General features: G+C 41.1%; 2 protein-coding genes across 2 annotated transcripts; one reads left to right on the plus strand and one right to left on the minus strand.

The window, feature by feature from the left end:
- Window positions 1-379: 379 nt before the first annotated feature.
- Window positions 380-13,957, minus strand: tert (telomerase reverse transcriptase). The gene is made up of 16 exons (XM_065469819.1): window positions 13,742-13,957; window positions 11,741-13,016; window positions 11,466-11,655; window positions 11,221-11,374; window positions 10,963-11,130; window positions 10,665-10,826; window positions 9,607-9,708; window positions 9,436-9,521; window positions 9,238-9,354; window positions 9,023-9,094; window positions 8,536-8,724; window positions 8,177-8,303; window positions 6,727-6,788; window positions 6,339-6,463; window positions 2,062-2,199; window positions 380-870 (listed from the first exon to the last, which is right to left on the minus strand). Exons 1-16 carry the CDS (start codon window positions 13,955-13,957, stop codon window positions 767-769), a joined length of 3,288 nt encoding a protein of 1,095 aa, XP_065325891.1. The 3' UTR covers window positions 380-766.
- A 670-nt stretch (window positions 13,958-14,627) lies between these two features.
- On the plus strand, window positions 14,628-20,638 carry rbbp4 (retinoblastoma binding protein 4). Its single transcript, XM_065469839.1, has 12 exons — window positions 14,628-14,898; window positions 16,147-16,297; window positions 16,399-16,544; window positions 16,640-16,813; window positions 17,061-17,176; window positions 18,203-18,363; window positions 18,464-18,590; window positions 18,778-18,855; window positions 19,641-19,717; window positions 19,848-19,905; window positions 19,989-20,099; window positions 20,297-20,638. The coding sequence occupies exons 1-12, from the start codon at window positions 14,880-14,882 to the stop codon at window positions 20,357-20,359; spliced, it is 1,281 nt and encodes a 426-aa protein (XP_065325911.1). The 5' UTR covers window positions 14,628-14,879; the 3' UTR covers window positions 20,360-20,638.
- The last annotated feature ends 249 nt before the right edge of the window (window positions 20,639-20,887 follow it).

The raw sequence follows: 20,887 nt of genomic DNA on the forward strand, positions 1-20,887 counted from the left end.
GAAACCTTACATTACTTCTCTTGAAAATAAAACAGGATTTATTTAACAGTGACATTCTTAATTTTCATTTTACATATTTTTACATCATATCAGTATATCCAATATAACATTATATCCATTACACATCTTTAACTCCAAATATACGAATCTGCACAGTTGAACATAGTAAAAAAACAAAACAAAAAAGGAACACAGAACCCTTCAGGTTTGTTCATTTCTGAACAACTTTAGCATTATCTAAAGAACTGAGCATATGTGATGTAACACAAAAGTAAAAAATCCTTTGACGAATGGCTCACAACTTCTGTGGCGCATGTCCTCACATGTTCTTTATGGAAAACTACTACAAAGTGTAAATCAAAGTCCACAAAGACACACAGCTATGGGATGAGGCCTGCTTTATTACAGTAGCTGCATGACTTTCAATTACCAATCTTGACAGGTTGCTGTTTGATTGTGTGCGTTTATGACTGAGGTTTAGCACTTAAGTGTTTTACAGCACACGACTAAGTACTGTTTTTTTCCAGACATGTTTCCTGACACTCTAGATCCGAAAGATGTCATGTATTGGTTTGGGGGTTTTTTGGTGATATATATTGTTAAAACACTTACAACTTAAGAATTAAACAAAGCAAAAGAAAAAAAAAAGGCTTTTAATATGTTTTTAACAAAAAAGGGGAGGGAATCTAGATTAAATAAATCCATACCTTTAATCTCTGAGTATTGTTCTGCGGTCATGTTGGAAACTGGGACTAGGAATAGTAATTTACGTCTGAATGGCCAAGAAGTCGACTGGAGTCTTGGGGTTAGCGGCCTGCCGCACCCTGGCCAGCCTCAGCTCCCCCAGACGCCGCTCCAGACTGCGCTTTCCTGTAAAAAGATAAAGATAAGAAGATAAGACGCTTTTTCTTTCCTTCTTTGGTGACAAACTGTAAAATCAAATGACAGGTGCCAATAAACTGCAGATTATACATGTAAAATGATACGTGTATATTGGCTAAATTAGTTGCACCTCTTACAAAGTCCACATTTAAAAAGAGTCAGCCTTCCTGGAAAGCTACAGGAAGGACAGTCTTTCGTAATGAAATCGAAACGCTTCATTTTTCCAAACTGTAGTACTTTTATTTTGTTTTTAATTATTCTTGCCTAATTAAGCATCCACACACACATACACACAGGCAGCGGTTATTTTATCCTGCTGTAGTCCTCAAAGGTTCACCACAGCAAACAGATCTGCATGTTTGATATGGGACTTTACACCAGATGCCCTTCTGGATGCCCCTCCTAGAAGTGCACAAACTCGTGACCCCTTCAGGCTGTCTCTTCGTGTCTCCTCCTTTTGCACGTAGGGAGGAAACACAAAGAGACTCCTACTGATAGTATGCACATGCACTTCTTTGGATGTTATTTGTGACTCTGCAGCAAATTATTTTTGATATCCAAATACAGCTTATTATGTGAGCAGAACAAGAGTCTGCAACTGACAAAAGTGTCAGTGGTGTTGGGGATCTTCAAAATTGCTGGGCTCATGAAAAAAAGAAATGTACAGTCAGATTTTATCCACAATGAAAGATCATCTGGAAAGCATCCAACTGGCCTCAGCCTCATTTTTCAGCAACAAAATGATTCCAGACAGACTGCTAATGCAGTAAAAGCAATGGATAGAAAAAAAACACACAGTGCAGCACTATCAGTCTTGGATTGGCCTCCCCAGAGCCCAGACCTCAAAGAGAAACAGCCAAGATCCAAAGAAGAGCTGTGAATGTGCTTCAAGAAGCCTGGAGAACTATTCCTGAAGCCTCCTTAAAGAAATTACAAGAAAACGTAAAAGAAAAAGGTAATCATACCAAATTCCAACTGTTTTAGAATTGCACTTTGTTTTGTCTTGTATTTCCATGTATTTTTGCACACGTTTTAATTAATCACTGTGCCCATTTTCCATTTTAACAACAAAATCTAAAGGAAAACCGAGATGCTCAGACTTCTGCAGGGTACTTTGCGTAACATTTTAATTGCATTTTTTGGAAGAAGAATCTGAACATCACTTTTGAGACTACATACGTTTGTGCAGGTGTGCGAGCAGATCTTTATAGAGAAGACGGTGTTGTGACAGCACCAGCAAGAAGCACAGACAGAAAAGCAGCTCCACTGCTTCGTACTGCACAATCCCCGTCTGGGCCTTATCACCTAAAATCAGTCCTAGAGAGGCAAAGAGAGAAGAAATTAAGTTATTAATGTGTTTGCTCAGGTGGCTGAAGGAAAATGGGTTGAATTTTACATCACAGCTCAGTAATACTGTAGTACTTGTGGGTTACAATCCAGTACTACCCAGTGAATAGTTTAGCTTTGCGAACAAGCATCTTATAATATCATATGTTAATGAAATTAACATATGATAAGTTATTCAAGTTATTCAGCGTTTACTCATTTTAGTAATACTATAGCAACCTGCTAAAATAAATGGTTATTATCAATGCAGTACGTATGCTGACAACAACAGGATAATAAAGGCTCATATTGTGATATTACAGGATACCAATTCAATTCAATTCAATTTTATTTATATAGCGCCAAATCACAACAAAAGTCGCCTCAAGGCGCTTTATATTGTACAGTAGATAGCACAATATTAAATACAGAGAAAAACCCAACAATCATATCATATGACCCCCTATGAGCAAGCACTTTGGCAACAGTGGGAAGGAAAAACTCCCTTTTAACAGGAAGAAACCTCCGGCAGAACCAGGCTCAGGGAGGGGCGGCCATCTGCTGCGACCGGTTGGGGTGAAAGAAGGAAAACAGGATAAAGACATGCTGTGGAAGAGAGACAGAGATTAATAACAGATATGATTCGATGCAGAGAGGTCTATTAACACATAGTGAGTGAGAAGGTGACTGGAAAGGAAAAACTCGATGCATCATGGGAATCCCCGGCAGCCTACGTCTATTGCAGCATAACTAAGGGAGGATTCAGGGTCACCTGGTCCAGCCCTAACTATATGCTTTAGCAAAAAGGAAAGTTTTAAGCCTAATCTTGAAAGTAGAGATAGTGTCTGTCTCCCGAATCCAAACTGGAAGCTGGTTCCACAGAAGAGGGGCCTGAAAACTGAAGGCTCTCCCTCCCATTCTACTTTTAAATACCCTAGGGACAACAAGTAAGCCTGCAGTGCGAGAGCGAAGTGCTCTAATAGGGTGATATGGTACTACAAGGTCATTAAGATAAGATGGGGCCTGATTATTTAAGACCTTGTAAGTGAGGAGCAGGATTTTGAATTCAATTCTGGATTTAACAGGAAGCCAATGAAGGGAAGCCAAAACAGGAGAAATATGCTCTCTCTTCCTAGTCCCTGTCAGGACTCTTGCTGCAGCATTTTGGATCAGCTGAAGGCTTTTCAGGGAGTTTTTAGGACATCCTGATAATAAAGAATTACAGTAGTCCAGCCTGGAAGTAATGAAGGCATGAACTAGTTTTTCAGCATCACTCTGAGACAGGATATTTCTAATTTTAGAGATGTTGCGCAAATGGAAGAAAGCGGTCTTACATATTTGTTTAATATGTGCCTTGAAGGACATGTCCTGGTCAAAAATGACTCCAAGGTTCCTCACAGCATTACTGGAGGCCAAGGTAATGCCATCCAGAGTAAGAATCTGGTTAGATACCATATTTCTAAGATTTCAGGGCCGAGTACAATAACCTCAGTTTTATCTGAATTAAGAAGCAGAAAGTTAGCGGCCATCCAGGTCTTTATGTCTTTAAGACATTCCTGCAGTTTAACTAATTGGTGTGTGTTACCTGGCTTCATGGATAGATAGAGCTGCGTATCATCTGCATAGCAGTGAAAATTTATGCTATGTCTTCTAATGATGCTGCCTAGGGGAAGCATGTATAATGTAAATAGAATTGGTCCTAGCACTGAACCCTGAGGAACACCATAATAGACCTTAGTGTGTGAAGAGGACTCTCCATTTACTTGAACAAATTGGAGTCTATTATATACCATCAGCCTAATATCCTCAAAATCACATTGAAACTGTTTAAACTATCATGCCCAGCAATTTGTGCGCTGTAAATAATGTTTATATTTATTTAAACATTCAAAAGACTAGGGTTAATTAGGCGCGCACAACACCGCTGCAAACTAGGAATTTACTATGTGGTTTAGTCTAATGTTTAACTTTCCAGGCTGAATGAGGTTATAAATCTCCTGATTCTCCTAAACGTACCATGAATACACAGAATAAACTATAATGGAAAACAAACGCAAATTATTACCATACACTCTGAACACATGCCAAAATAACTGACAGCAGTAGAAGAACTTCTACTTCTAGAACATCAGAAATTATCTGGCTGTGCAAAAGTCTTGAGCCACCCTTCATATTTTTCTTAGCTGGACATTTTAAGTAGTCTTGAGCAGCAGTTCTCCGGGCTTTATGAAGATCTTTTAAAGTTTTTCTTTGGACATCATCTGCTTTTTCACTCATTTTCACTTCAGTCCTGACCAGTTTCACAGGACTGTTTCTTTGTTAAGCCACTTAACACTGGCCTGAATCGTTCAACATAAAAAGGGCAGCTAATCCAAATGCCAAATTACACAAGAACTCAACTGTAAATTACCGGAAACGGGTTTTACAGAGTGATGAATCCAAATTTGCAATTTGCTGTTCAAATTACTGAAGCATTGTGGGAGCACCTTGATAGAAAGTATACTTCAGTTACTGGAATTCCCACTGCCTGACCCGACGAAGCCTCGAACCATGTTAACCATTTGCCACACAGTCACACCTGATGCCACTATAATCCTCGCTCCTTTTTTTTTTTTTTCTCTCTTTTGTCTGTCCCATTTGGTTCTTTAGCCGTCAGAATTGTTGTCTGAAGACCAACAAGGATACCAAATGGATTTATTTTGCCAAATGGATCATCATGGCATTGCCGTATTGGTCCATTTGATCAACCTTTGTTGTTATTATTTATTTTATTTTCAGTTGTTACAGATGGGACAGACATGACTGGGGGATAGGAAAGGGAGAAAGAAAGAGAGGAAGGAAAAGAAAAACAGAAGGGAAGAGGGACAGTGAGAAAGGGCACTTACAAAGACAAAGAAAAAAAAAATCTCCTGGATCACCTGTTGAGAGAAAAAGAAGAGAAAACAAGCAAAAAAAAAAAACAACAAAAAAAAAAAACAAAGCAACATACTAAACACAACACCATCACGTTAATCTAGCTAAGTGTGAACAGCAGTAAATACTAAATATTGAATGTTGTTGTGCAGCACGCAGGACAGACAGCGCACAATGTGCTTTGAAGTAGCAGCTAAGAAAGGTGTAGTTTATGTCTACGAACAGTAAATCCTCCCTCGTTTAAACTGTTTGCACAAGAATAATTAGCACCCCTGCGGAGACCACACTCCGCAGGGGTGCTAATAAAAAAATTAAGTATGCATTAAATACAATACCGTCTATATAATTTAAAAATAAGTGACATTAAACTGGCACGCAGTGATTAAGAAGATGTAGATAACTGAAAATGAAAAAGGATAAAATATAACAGCTCTGAAAGCGTCCAACTCGCAAGTATGTGGGACACATTAACTCGCACAAGCACATTAACTTGGCTCTGCTGTTATTTGCCAACATTCAGAGGAGTAAGTTTAACTGCTGTAACTGATCCTGAGTCTGCCGTTTCATGTAATGAAATACGTTTTTGTATCCTCTCCTGTTTTCATCTGCTCGTTTAACTGGGAGCACTGACATCTCAGGGTGTTAGCGACACAGTTATCACACTCTGACTGAGCTTTGACAAGTGACATCACTCAAAAAGGGCGCCCTCTGCTGGCCATGAGCCTGATGCCACTTCTGTTTGCTGTTCGGCTTAAACAAATCTATGGTAAACAGGACACCACAGCAGTACTCTGAGTGCATCTCTACCTCTAAAATCCAGCTTGTGTGGCTGCTATCTTAAGTAAATATTAAATCTATAAGGAAAATGAGAGGGAAGCATCCCTGTCACCAAAATGGATCAAACCATAAAATTCCCAGACTGAAGAGCAACCGAGTAAAACTTGAGGAGCAAAAAAGGCACAAAGTAAAATGTGCTAAGGTCCAAAACATTAAGCACATCATAGCAGTGCTGGATATTTTGCCCTGGTTGTGAGTCTTCTTATACCCGAGCATCTTGTTTTTTTCCTACTACCCACATTACTCTTTAAAACTGCAGGATCTTACTTCACAATACAACTTGCAGAGATACTATTACTTGATTTGAACGTGTTGCTATCAAACTACTGCCCACTATTACCAATCAGTAACAAAGTGCTGCTGTGAAATGCAAAAGTTGCCTTTGTTGCTGCGTCTGATGAGCTTGTTGCAGTACTGGGCCATCTCCCATATCAGCTGCAGAAAGAAGACGGGGTTCTTGGAAACGATCTGACCAAAGGGCAAACTTTGGGCACAGACGTGAAATCTGAAGAGGAAAAAAAAAAAAAAAAAAACAGGAAGACACACACAAAAATTGTAAATGAGGACAGGTTCAGTTAGACATTTACATTTAGAGATAAACAACGGGACAATTATTTCTAAGCTCGGTGCAAGTACTGATTAATATAAACCCAGATTTTTACCCAACTGGAAGCGATTCATGTTGAAGGTTCCCATTTTGTGTTTATTATCCATGTATTTTGATATTACAGGTGGGTAAATGCACCAATCTGACACTGACAACAGTACCTGTACGCATGCAGCAGCACCAGCTTGTACATGTTCTTGTAGACCGCTTCAAGAGAATTAGTCTAAGGAGAAAAATATATAGATTAATGTAACGGAAAGCAAGTAGTTTACTAACATACTGATACAAGATTTATTCAATGATTGCTCAGGTCGGATTTTGCTGTTAGTGAAAACAGAAAGCAGCTCCAAACCCTGCTGCTCCCTCTGCCATGCTTTACAGCTGGGAACTGAGTTTTGATTGCTTTATGTTCGCTTTGGTTTTTCCTCAAAAGTAAAATTGTATAAAAAGATGGACATCGCCTCAGTGATATCACACATTGGTTTTAGGCTGTGCATTTTGAAGGCCCAGTATTACAGCTTTGACCAGTGCCGTCCTGTTCTGAGCCAAGTGTGACCAAATTTAAGTAAGAGGGAAGGGAGAAAAAACAAAACAAAACACAAAAAACCACAAAAAAAACATGGCAGCACAGCTTAGCTTGACAAAATTGCATTCGAACAAACCACAAGTCTTCTGGAACAATGTGCTTTAGACAGATGAGACCAAACTGGAGATTATTTCTTTTCAAAATAATCTCCAGTGTGTTTGGGTACTTTGCAGTCATTGAGACGATAAACTCCCATGTATTACAAAGTATGCTAGGATCAAATGTGAGGGCATCTGCCTGAAAGCCAAAGCTTGGCTGAAACTGAGCCATGAAACAAGACAATGATCTCCAAGATGCCAGCTAATGTGCAACAGAATGGTCCAGTCGAACATCCAAGTCTTAAAAAAAAGCTTTCTACCCTTTCATATCTGTGCAACACTTCTTCTGACATCCTGGCAAAGTTGCCAGATCAATAACATTGCTCTCACCAGCTAGTCTTTCTTTCCAGTAGCCGACTTTGTGAGCAACCAGGCTTTTATTTTCAGTCAAAGCTGTACTACTCAAACTCTGAATATCATGTCATTAGTTTGAACACCTAAACCTGGCAGTATTACAACCTGTCAAATGTATCTAATAAGTACATGAAAAGTTCAACTAATTCTTTGCCATTAGTATAATTATATTGCATTTGTAGAAATTCCTTTTTTAAAATCACCAGTCGGTCATTTTATTGGATATTTTATTCAAGGACTCATTTACCTTGATTGGTATCTTTCTAGCTTGTACTTTAACTTTTGACACAGACATTGGACATAGCATGCTGGTAATGCTTCAGTGTCTGTATAACATTAACATATACATTTCGTAGAAAGAATATATAGTTTAAAAATAACTGATCAAAATATCTTAAGAAAATTGAGAAATGAGTCCAAGTTTCTCTTAACAGCATGTTTTGATCTGTGTACTCAGCTTTTGCCAAACTGCACCTTCCCATAATCGTCCACAATCATCAGATCTAAAAGAATGTGTCAATGTTTAACAGTTACGGCATTCTGAAAGGTCTTAAAAATATTTTTGTTCCCGACCTTCAAGTCGAAGAACAGGGCATGACACTTGAGCCTGAGGATAGCCATTAGTTTCCTTTTCATCTGCTGTCCTGCAGAGTGGGATGAACCCAGAGTAAGGCTGTAGCGCAGAGACAGTCCAGCATAGCTGTGAAACAAGAAAAAAAGCAAGAAAATTTAAAAACAACAAAACATTCAGAACTACAAAGAGATTTTTGTTTGACCAGAGGATCATTCGTCTATGCCAGAATTGGCTCACGTTTATGAGTAGGAACAAAGTTCAGCCATAAACTATAAAGCCTTGACAACAGGCCCAAGGAGACACCACAATATAACACAATAACTGTGCAGTATAATTGCAGCTGGAATGGACCTTTCACCTGGAATAGTCTTTATAGACGTCCAGAGAGTGGGTGTCCAGCAGCAGTCCACACCAGGGGAAGAGGCAGCGAGGGGGCAGTATGCGAATGTCGGGACAGGAGGCCGCGCTTCCCGATACCTGAAAGTTCAAAACCACCTTCTGCGGGTTGACCGCCAGACCATACTGTGGCACTCCAGCCAGCAAGATCCTACACACAAAGAGCAAGCGGCATTATAAATGCACTAAAATAAGTAGCTTTGAATGATTCGCAATTTAAAAAATAAATAAATACATGTAAAAACTCTCTATTTCTCTTATACTGAGACTTTGTGCAGCTCACCAGGTCATCCACTGTCTCAAGCAAGCTGTTCAGAATAACTATATATGTGGATGCATTTATTTGAGGTTCTACAGAAAACTGCAAATCCCATTCCAGTCCCCTACTCCAAAATATCTTGTGCATTTCCAGTAACACAGAACATTTAAAAGTGAACTGAAAGTAATACTTGAGAAAAGCTTGTGCTTCATGTTGGTCTGGTGTAATCAGAAGGAAGTCATCCACCAGTCTCATCAAACACCTGCAGGGCACAAGGAGAGCAAAATAACAGCCACAGTGAACCAAATCAAGAGCTACAGCACAGAAAGAGTGCCCTCTTCTGCCCATGATGGGTAATATGTATACAAGCTGGAGCTGACTGAAATACAGCGAGGTCTGATGTACCCTTTGTGTCCAGGAATATCTTTAAACAGGAGATTCTCCATGTGGCCGTAGCAAAGGCAGCAGAGCAGACTAGACACAACCGATCCCTGAGGAATCCCCCGGAACTGACGGTACGTCCTGAAACATAAAGGGACAAAATAGACGTAACTGCCTTGATGACATCAAAATGTTTTAGAAAACGGTGTTCGAGAAGCTTACTTTTTCCCATACTGAACAACACTCCCAGTTAGCATTTGGGTAAAGAACTGCAATGCCTCTCTGCCATGAAGATCTGAGCAAAAGTGCTGCAGCAAGGAAAAGTAATGCGTTCAGGACTTAAGCACACAATTTGCCCAGCCACAGCAAACCACACGATGAAGCCAGAGTCACCTGCTCAACCAGGATGGCGTGATGAACTTTGCCTTTTCTCTGCAGTGATGTCAAAAAGCCCTTCATGTTGGTGGATCCTATGTTATCCTCCAGGAAATCTGCCTGTGTTAACCAAAACAAAAAAAGACAGACTTTCACTCATAAATAATGTTTATAAATGGTGGTTTTCACAGATTCTTCAGATGTTTTTAAATTGAGTTTAACTTAGTTTGATGGCCATGTCAGCCAAAGGGTTCAGCGACGTGTTTGTTGACCTGTGCACTTAGATAAGGGTCTGGCACACATTAATTTCCATCGGGAAAATTAACTGCCCACTGCTGATCTAGATGGTTGTGCTGGGTTATTTGTTGGTCATAATGTCAGTATAGCTGGAGTGACTTGGTTTAACCAGACATCTAACTATATTTATGATAGTGTATGTATGCCTGTTCCCTAACTCCTCCTAGATGCACGGATCAATCTGGATGAAACCCATTATATAAACTTGGTAAGGTACCAGGATTATCAACATCTACATCGCTTATAACGCTCTAATTCTTACAAATTACATATAATATGTCTAGTAGCTGATCTACAGCAACATTACATGTATGCTGCAGGCATGTTGTTGTTCATAAATACATTTTGTTAAATAATTTTAGTACAGTGGCACTTTGAGAGTCACTGGAATGTGTTGTCAAGCATAACTGTGCCTGTGTTCATCTAACGGTGACACTGACAGCAAGTTACAGTGTCTAATAATCAGTCCGACTGACTAGTTTATATAATAAATATGTAGTTTGCACAGAAGAAGAAAAATATGGGTTTTTTTATTGATTTGATTGGTGCTTATGAGCAGCCCTTTTTGCAGTCTCACTGTACGCAGTGATATAATAAAAATAAGGAATAACATGTAAATTAAAATGTATGCGTTTTAATCCAACAAATACACCAGGCTACCAGGTATAACACTAGTTTAAGTAATGTGATGTTAACTAATATTACCATAAATGTCATTTTTGGACTAATTAATACTATGTATGCCCTCAGATAAGCATGTTTGCAGATCGGATGGCTACCTGTCTGACAAAGGCCTTTTTCAGGCCTTCGTGTGAGTCTGCCCAGATCTTGGCATAGCGGCGGATGGTAAAGAGTTCATCGTGGACAGGTGACAGGGCTTGGCCAATCACCTCTATGAGTTTGTCATGCGGCAAACTCTCATAGGCTCCACTCACGTCCACCTTAAACGAAGAGGAAAAAGCTAAATTATACATTACCTACACAATATGTCCATATTAGTGTGCTGAAATTTACAGCTGTATTATCCTTAAAATAAATAGAAAGTTCTCTGCCAAACTATTAAATGTAACAACTCACCTTAACAAAATAGAGGGGTTGTGGTTTTTCTTTCTGCGCTGGTGCCAAAGAGCACAAAACTTTGTGGATGTCAGTCATCCCCCACACTGTGGATCCCAGTAGTGATGGAGTGGCACGCACACAGGCCCGCAGCATATCCAGCAAGTCCCTGACACGACCTCGGTAGAGCTGTAGGGAGGACCAAAGAAAAGTTGAAAAACCAGCCCATGGACACAGGATGTAATAACAGACAAGTCTGAGGTAACTGTTGGTGCGCACCCTTGTTTTGGCATCTGCTCCTATGACTCGTGTGATGGGCCTCATGCCATCAGTCTTGGGAATGAAGCGAAGGCGGGAGATGACGATGCCTTTGGGCAGGGATGCCACCTGAGCTGGAGTCAGCTCCTCCATCTGGCCTTTGGAAAGGTGACCTCTACATGAAAAGAAAATTTTGTTCCTTTTTTTTGGACGCATGCCTCATGTCTGTATGTATGCTGGCTACTGTAGTAATGTTGTGTGTGTACCTGAAGGCCAAGTCTTGCAGTTTGGTCCAGACTTCCTGCCTGTAGAACCTGATGGCGTTCTTCTGCCCAATACTCTCTGTTGCATAGAAACAGGCTCTCACAAGGCCTGTAACATATCCATCCAGAAGCCAAGCCAAGAACTGACCCAGGACCTGTGTCCGATACGCAAGCTCGCTGGGTGGAAAACGACCTGCAGATGAGTTACGTTGGTTAGGTCGGGCATGAAACACGAAGCCATGAAAAAGAAAAAAAAAGACCATTGGTGCTAACCTCACCTGTTTTACTCCTCTTCAACCAATCACAGTCATTCACCTTTATCTTCCACATCAGTTCAGCCAGTGAGAGCCTCTCAAACTTGCCACTTTGCAAGAAAGTCCTGACCCTGGCAAAGAAATGCAGCCGGTTTTGATCAGAGCCCCACAGTTCTTGTGGGATCACAGAAGAGAGGCATTCCCGGACAAACAGGTAAACCCTGTGCGGTGCACAGTGCTGAGGTAAGAGTGAGTTTAGTTCTCCCTGTCCTGCATTGCTCTCCTCCATTGATGGACATAACCTCTGTAGTATTCTGGTGTAGGGACATCTCCTGTGTTGTTGTAAGAGCTGCCTAAACAGGGGGACCATGCCAAAGAACCGCTGGGGGAGTTTTTTAGGCTTCCTCTCTACTCCATTCAAATGCGCTAGTCCCTCGAAGAAGACTATTCTAACCAGATCTTGTCCTTGAAGCCTTCTGGATCCATGAGCGGTCTTCTTCCTCCTGTTAAGAAGAAAGCCACGCATGCCCCTGCCCCCATACAGGATTCCCAGGGTACGGATAAAACATTGCGAGGGTGGTAAAGGGGGGAAAATCCCTGTTCTCCAACTAGGACCGCCCTCCAAGGGAAGTACAAATGTTGGCATTTCAACAGGCTGTTTGAAAGCTGCAGGTGGTGCTGATTCCACAGCCACGGCCTGTCCTTCCTTTTCAGAGCCAACTTGTTGGATCGCCTGTTGATGTTCTATAGATGCTACTCGCCTCCTCTTTCTTGAACAAACCGCCACCTCCTCCTCTTCTCCAGTTTCCTGTTTTCTTTTCCCTTTTGTCCCTCCTTTATTCCTTCTTTTCATCTTCTCGCTTGCAGGAGTCACAACTGTGCGTTTCTGTTTCAAACTCACTGACCCTCGACAGCTCTCAGTCTTGGTACGATTATGTTTCCTGACTCGCGGCTGGAGAAAAAACCCACTAGAGGCCGTGGTCATGGACACCCTGTCATAGACTGGAGGGCCGCACACCTGGAAAACACACGAAGGAGGAACTGCCACAAACACAGAGCAGCTCTCCAGAAGATACTGCGTGATGTCTGTGCCCAGACGCATTGTGACTTTTTTCCACATGTCACTGCCGTGGATGTAGGCAGCACTCTGTGTTACATCGCCTTGGAATTTGAGGAAGTCTGCATCCCGATCCTCCTGAGCCAGTGTCTGAAAATTATACCCATGTGCCAAGACATTCCTTTTTCTTTTTCTTTTTAGAGTGTTGAGAACAAACGCCAGTAGTTCAGGCAGACTGCAGATCTGTGGAAAGTATGAATACATAAGAAGAGGCCATCTGCCATTAAGCTGTTAAATCCTGACAAAGGCAAAACTTCAGACTCTCTCATAAACCTGTCAGCCTACTGATGTGTGGATCTATACCACAAGTCTCATTTAAATATAATATAACTCTTTGCTACATTAGCCCAGAGACTGCTACAAAACAATAATCTGAGTTCTTTATTCTTCTATGTGATTAAAATTACTTTAAAGTTACCACTTTCCTTACCAACTAAAACCAGAGCCATTAAATCAAAGAGTCATGGCACTCGAAAGATCCTGAAATGAAATATTCCACGTATAACTTAGCACAGTGAAAACCCTTTTAGAATATTATTCTGAGGCCCGCCCCGTGTCCTAGTGTAGAGCCGGACGAATATATCGGGCGATATTAACTATCTGTCATTATAACTGGATACATTTAAACATGTCTAATAAAGGAGAAATGGGGGGTGCCCCAGAAGAAAAAAAGAGGACCTTGCTGAAGCTGAAATATCCTCCAGCAGCGCACATTTTTCTCCCATCTTAGTTTCAATAAGAAAAAAAAATATAGGAGTGTAACATGGTTTCCTGGCTTTAACATTACAACAGCATGGCAGGCAGAGTTAGCTACACCGCTTCAAACGTCCACAGAGGAGTGCGTGTCAACTCCTCAGGGCTAACCTGGGAAATGTACATGTATATTTTTCAATCCGGCGAAACGTTACCTGTTTGCAGCTCGCTACCTGCTGTAGCTCCTTGTCAAAGCACACAAAAACACTCCTAACGAACGATTTGAAACGGTTTGTATCTGTCTGCTCAATGAGAGCTGCTTTCTGTCCCTCTCTGAACACGATGCTGTCCGAAAACTCCTCCAGTGTCTGCGTGTGCCGGTACAATAACCGAAGGATATCCAGCACACCGGACATATCAGTCGCAGACATACCGACTGTGTTCGGAGCACTTGGACAGAGGTTAGCTACTTTACACTGGGATTTAGCTATGTTTCACGTTTTAAGGGCCCGCGTCATGCTTAGCCTATGGGAAAGCGGTTTATTGAAGCTGGCCTATCAAAAGTTCTCATACTAAAGGGGGAAATTTACTGTTGACCAATGACAAACAGGTAAAGGCTTGTTGTCTTTTGGCACGAGTATAGTGAAAAAGTGACAGTATCACGTGCTATCTGAACCAATAAATTAAAATGAGAACTGCTCACCAGAGATCATTCATTCTGTCACAAGCATTATATGGGCACCACAGGCGGTTAAAGCGACATATTTTTATGAACTTAAAATTGCATTTTAATTTAAAAAAAAAACGCAAACAGAAACATTCAGAAGAACAACAACGATAAAATTTTCTACCTGGTGTGCCTCTGCCAAAGTCCAGACAAATGCCAAGAAACACAATAAGCACACGGGTGGTGTTTACCTTCATAATGTCCAGTTTGTAACAGTATGTTTTAGTAAGGATACCAATACATTAGTTTTCTCAGTATTCGTGTCTGGTGTGCGTGCTTTGACGTAAAAATAGTGTCATTGTTCCTATTTGCTATAGCTGGTGCTCTACGTAGCCATCGAAATTACTTGCAGCTGCACCGGAGTCTGCGATAGCCACGCGCACAGGTGCTGCGCCGTAATTGGTGGGAAGACGCCCCTCTTTGTACTGAGCGCGCGAATGCACCCACGTCTCTCACAGTCGGCTGCTCGGTTAGCTAGTTCTTAGCGTGCCGTTGTACCTCCGGTGGTTTAAACGGTACCGGGGGTCTGCAGGCACACCGGAGGACCAGCTTGGACGAGGCTCAAGGGGCTCTACACCTTAACCACACTTCAGCTTTCAGTTTTCTGTCAGCTACGTGGGAGAAACATGATGTCAGACAAGGAAGGTAGAGTGAGTATTTTAGTTGTCAGCAAAAAGAAACGATTCTGTTTGATGCCCCTCAGCTAGTTGCCAGGTTAGCTTAGGTGGCAGCTAGGGCAAGCTGCCCCTAGCGCTTGTGTTTTACTCTATAACAGTCAACACAAGCGGGGGTAATTTAAGAGTGTGAAGGTGAACTTTACTGATGTCAAAGCTCAGTTATTGTTTGGGCACGGTCTCTGAAAAGTTGGGGTAATGATTTGTGTGTGAGTACCGGGCAGAGGTGAAGAAATGAATTCATGTCTTATGGTTATGCTAACGCTGTAGCAAGGTGCGGGAACAATGAGAAGTTTCTCATAACACTGATAAATACCTAGGCCTTGTCAGGTTAACAGTCAAATCATTTGATAGCGAAATTTGTCGACTGTAAAGACCAACTTTTAAAGGTTGTTGCTGATTCATCTGAATAATAAGCTAGACTGGAGCCACAACACCGATGCTCTTTATAGGAAGGGTCAGAGCAGACTCGACCTGCTGAGGCGGCTGAGGTCATTTGGAGTCCAGGGAGCGCTTTTAAAGACCTTCTATGACACTGTGGTGGCATCCGTCATTTTTTACAGTGTTGTATGTTGGAGCAGCAGTTTATCGGCAGCTGAGAGGAAGAGGCTGGATAAACTCATTAGGAAGGTCAGCTCTGTTCTGGGATGCACCCTGGACCCAGTGCAGGTGGTGGGAGACAGAAGGACTCTGGCCAAAATAACATCTCTGATGGACAGAGTCTCCCACCCCACGCATGTAAATGTTGCTGAACTGCAGAGCTCCTTCAGTGACAGACTGCTGCATCCTCGATGCATGAAGGAGCGTTTCCGCAGGTTCTTCCTCCCTGCAGCTGTCAGACTGTACAATCAAAACTGCTCCCAACAAACATAGAAGTTTACATCAGTGCTGTCACTTGCACTATTTTATCAACCGATTCACACTATAACCAGGGTTTGCCTCTTAACTTCATTTAATTTTATTTAATTTAATAAATGAATAATTCTTTCTTGCTGCTGTTACACCCAAATTTCCCCTTGTGGGACAATTAAAGGATTATTCTATTCGATTAACTGTAACAGAAATAAATCTAGTAACGTCAACAATTAATATTAAACTAACAGCTTGAGTTAGTGAAAGCTATGGACATATCTGACGGGTGTTTGTGCTTTTTATTTAGTTACAGTATTACTGTGTGGCCAATTATCAATACTGGTTCTGTGACCACTTTGTCTTCCAGCTGGTGCTTTTGATGATGCGGTGGAGGAGAGGGTCATCAATGAAGAGTACAAGATCTGGAAGAAAAACACCCCCTTTCTTTACGACCTGGTTATGACCCATGCCTTAGAGTGGCCCAGCCTGACTGTTCAGTGGTTACCTGACGTCTCAAGGTGGAAGCGTTTACACATTTGACCAGTAATATATCTCAAACATGCAAGAAAGTGGCATTAATGCATTAAAAACCTTTTTTTTTTTTTTTTCTCCCTACCAGGCCCGAGGGAAAGGATTACAGCGTACACAGGCTCGTTTTGGGCACTCACACATCTGATGAGCAGAATCACCTGGTTATTGCTAGCGTGCAGCTGCCCAATGATGATGCCCAGTTTGACGCCTCGCAGTACGACAGTGACAAAGGAGGTGGGTATATCGATAAAGAGAGAATGTATAATGCATTCACTTCATATTTTATATACTTATAGCTTGCAAACATATTTCTCTATATTTCCCTGAAGAGTTTGGAGGCTTTGGCTCAGTAAACGGCAAGATTGAGATTGAAATCAAGATCAATCATGAAGGAGAGGTGAACCGTGCCCGCTATATGCCCCAGAACCCCTGCATCATTGCCACTAAGACCCCCACCTCAGATGTGCTGGTGTTTGATTACACCAAGCATCCCTCAAAGCCAGGTGCAACAATCACACAAAGCACAACACACCGCTGAAGATGGTATGTTCTTGAGTACATTATGAAAAACTGGATTGTGATTGGTAGCTTGCTGGTATTAAAACAATTATACAACTTCACCAAAACATAAATACTGGGCATACAGAATCGCTAGTCAAAAACAAACTTGTCTGTTCACAGTTCTTTTAGACCCACATTTCTCTTCCAGTGTCTCTGAATTGACAGTTGATTTTATTATGTTGTCTTTAGATACTTCAGGAGTGTGTCACCCTGATCTGCGTCTCAGAGGCCACCAGAAAGAAGGCTATGGTCTATCCTGGAATTCAAATCTGTCAGGAGCTCTTCTTAGTGCGTCAGATGATCACGTAAGAGGAAGTAGTTCTTGTTTTATGAAGAAATGGTGCTAAATATTTTTCTGTTTTTCATTTTTAGCAGCAGATATTTCCAACTAGGGCTATTTTACAGATTTGTTATATTAGTTTCAATCACTATATTTCCAGTACCATAAATAAAAGTAGACTGCTTTGCCAAAAAAGTCACACACACACAGATATTTTGGTGGGCCGACTTCAGCCTTCATGACCGCTTGCATTCACTGTTTGGTTCCAATCCCTCGAGTTGTCTGTGTGACGTGCACATGGAAATGCTCGTAATTTAACTATTAAACTGCTCTCAGCTTTGTTCATTTGCAGCTTCTATTACTGTAGTTATCACAGAGCATTATTTCTACAGTTAGGTTATTGAACTAGCATTTCTGATGCCAGCTGGTGAATTAAATCATTTACTCAGCTGATCCTTTACATCAGGGGTCTCAAACTCCAGTCCTCAAGGGCCGGTGTCCTGCAACTTTTCCACATGTCTCTGTTGCAACACACCTGAATACAATTAGTAGGTCATTAGCAAGACTATACAACTTTTAGACTGCATGCTGAGGTGGCAATTCAGCCATTTGATTCATGTTACAGCAGCTCATGAGTGAATGAACACGGTGCAATAAAAGTACTTTTAGAAGTACATTTTTCCAAACACTTACATTTACTTAAATTTACTTGAGTAGGGTTAGGGGTTGCCACTTTAGCATGCAGGTGAGTTCTATATTCTCGCTAATGAGCTACTAATTTTATCCAGGTGTGTTTGCAACAGGGACACCGGCCCTCGAGGACTGGAGTTTGAGACCCATGCTTTACATTCATAGCTACAATGACTTCTGTCTAAATGTTTTTCCACACAAATGCTGTCATAAACTGACCTCAATGAAATGTCAGGAAGGTATGAAAAAATGTGCACTGCCAAAAACCTGCTGTTAACAATCATTTTCCAATTTTACTACGTTTTTACAAAATTGAAGTGCAAACATGAGGTTTGACGTGTTTGTGGTTTTTGTCCCTTAGACAATCTGTCTGTGGGACATCAGTGCTGTTCCCAAGGAGGGCAGGATAGTAAATGCAAAGACGGTCTTCACCGGTCACAGTTCTGTGGTTGAAGACGTCTCTTGGCATCTGCTTCACGAGTCGCTCTTTGGATCTGTAGCAGACGACCAGAAGCTTATGATGTAAGGCTCTCGGTCAAATACCACGCGCAGGTGAAGCACACTTACAGTTTTTTCAAATGCAGCAAAAGGATGAGCATCACCCTGTGTCTTGTCCTTTAAGCTGGGACACTCGTTCAAACAATACCTCCAACGCCAGCCATGCAGTGGAGGCCCACACAGCAGAGGTCAACTGTTTGTCATTTAACCCTTTCAGCGAGTTCATCGTTGCCACCGGCTCAGCAGACAAGGTGATATAATATTCCACCACTTTTTAATTGGTACTGTTTTATTAACAGCAGGACTTTTAACTGAGTGCATTTTGTAACTGTTGACTAAATAATCCTCATGGTATTGTTAGTTTTGTAACTGCAGTGTTGTTGCAGAGATCAGAAAATGTTGCAGGCATGTTGTAATATATATCTGTGCCGCCCACAGACCGTGGCTCTTTGGGACTTGAGAAACCTGAAGCTAAAGCTACATTCCTTTGAGTCTCACAAAGATGAGATCTTTCAGGTAAGATGTTTCTTTATATGAATGAAATTGTACTGAAATAAGGACAGTATCTAGTGGTGCAGTGATATAATTTTGTATATTTTATATTGATTTAAATTTTAAGATTTATTTCAGTGCTTTATTTTATGTAGTACATGCCTCTTTTGACTCAACCTGCTGCCTTCAGCCTGCAGCAGGTTGTTAAATTTAAATATTATATTAAAGTAAGTTAGCAGTCTGTCTAAATAATATATTAACTTCTGCAGCTTTTTTTTTTGTTTTTTTTATCCTACAAACAAACTTCAGTGGCTGGGAGAAACTGGAAAAATGCTTTTTCTTCACATCTGAGCTCGTTGAGCAAACATGTTGGTTTGATCAAGTACTGCTGCTAGTCCTCCTACCTGTGAAGCTTTTAATCTCGATTACAATAAGACGCGTTGCTGTTGTGGACTGTAGAAAAACTCCACCCAAACTCCCCGTCTTGGTCAGAGCACCGCTTCTTTGCTGTTTGCTGTGTGTAACGGCTCAGCTCGGCGTTAAACTACGACGACAATGACTTTGCTGCTGATATCAGTGTTCTTGTTGAGAAAAATAGTGGCTGTGTGGGCTTCAACATACACTTCCGCATTTTGATTATTATTATTATTATTAATATTCCTGATGATCATTCCGATGCAGATGCCAAGACGTTCTCGTAATTCCAAAGCAGTGAATCACACACAGTAACTCAAAGATTTACTTTTATGATGAATGAATGAGCTGCGTTAATTGCTTTTCACCTTCAGAGCCTTAAATTCTGTTTTTAGGTTCAGTGGTCACCTCATAATGAAACCATATTAGCATCTAGTGGAACAGATCGCCGCCTCAATGTCTGGGATCTCAGGTACACACATTATTTGATAAGGCCTTCTTAAAACAGATGGCTTTAAAGACTTAGTTGACCCCTGAAATGTGTGGCACAGTGTAGTGACATTGCCTTGTATAAAGTTTAACTCTCATTTCTTCTTCTGTAGTAAAATTGGCGAGGAGCAGTCTCCAGAAGATGCAGAGGACGGCCCGCCTGAGCTTCTGGTGAGACTCGCTGAAGTCTGTAGAAGTGTCGCCATCTTGCATTGATGTATGCCGAAACTTGAAACTTCTCTTCTCTTTACTAGTTTGTCCACGGAGGCCACACAGCCAAGATCTCTGACTTTTCCTGGAACCCCAATGAACCCTGGGTCATCTGTTCTGTGTCTGAGGACAACATTATGCAAGTGTGGCAAATGGTAAGACAGCTGTGACCACATGTTAGCTTTCAATCCCTCTGCCTTGTATCATACGATTTTTAGATTTTTTAATGCTTTTTGTGAGTGTGTTGTTCCATCTGCCAATTATTTTATTTATTTAGACATATTTTTACTAAAGGTTTTCTCACAGCTAATATTTTTGAGTCTGAATGACTGACACTGATTTGTCCGTGTAGGCTGAGAACATCTACAATGATGAAGAACCTGAGGGTACAATGGACAGTGAAGCTACCGCGTAACACCTCCACGTGTCGTGTGCATTCACCTACAAGCCTGATCACAAATAGTTCCACTCAGCTACTCCGCCATCCTGCTCTGCTTCCATCGGGACACTAAATGCTAAAAACACAGTGTGACTAAATGTAGCAGTGGCTTGTTTTGGAACACTGAAAGTGACTCTCGTTTTAGTAACTTACTGCCTCAAGAATTTCACTTTTTTCACATTTTTATTTCTTTACTTTTGTTTTTTCAATGCACTTATGTATAATCTGTATTTTTGTAATCTAACTGGCTCTTCCTTGTACAATGCTACAATATTTTAAATGATGCTTTCTTTCCCTAATAAAGTGTTATTGAACAATTTAAAGTGATTATGTTACAATGTTAAGTAAAATCCCAGCTAGAATTTGACGCAGTCCACAGGACAGTGGCATTGAATGTGACTTTCTTGAAGTAACATTCCTGAAATCTTGTTGCTCTGGTTTTTGTGGACCACAGATGATTATAGAAGAGAGATTTAGAAGGTACTGTTGTCATTTTCATCCTGT

Source organism: Pelmatolapia mariae, linkage group LG22, assembly GCF_036321145.2.
Source record: "Pelmatolapia mariae isolate MD_Pm_ZW linkage group LG22, Pm_UMD_F_2, whole genome shotgun sequence".
Taxonomy (NCBI): Eukaryota; Metazoa; Chordata; class Actinopteri; order Cichliformes; family Cichlidae; genus Pelmatolapia; species Pelmatolapia mariae.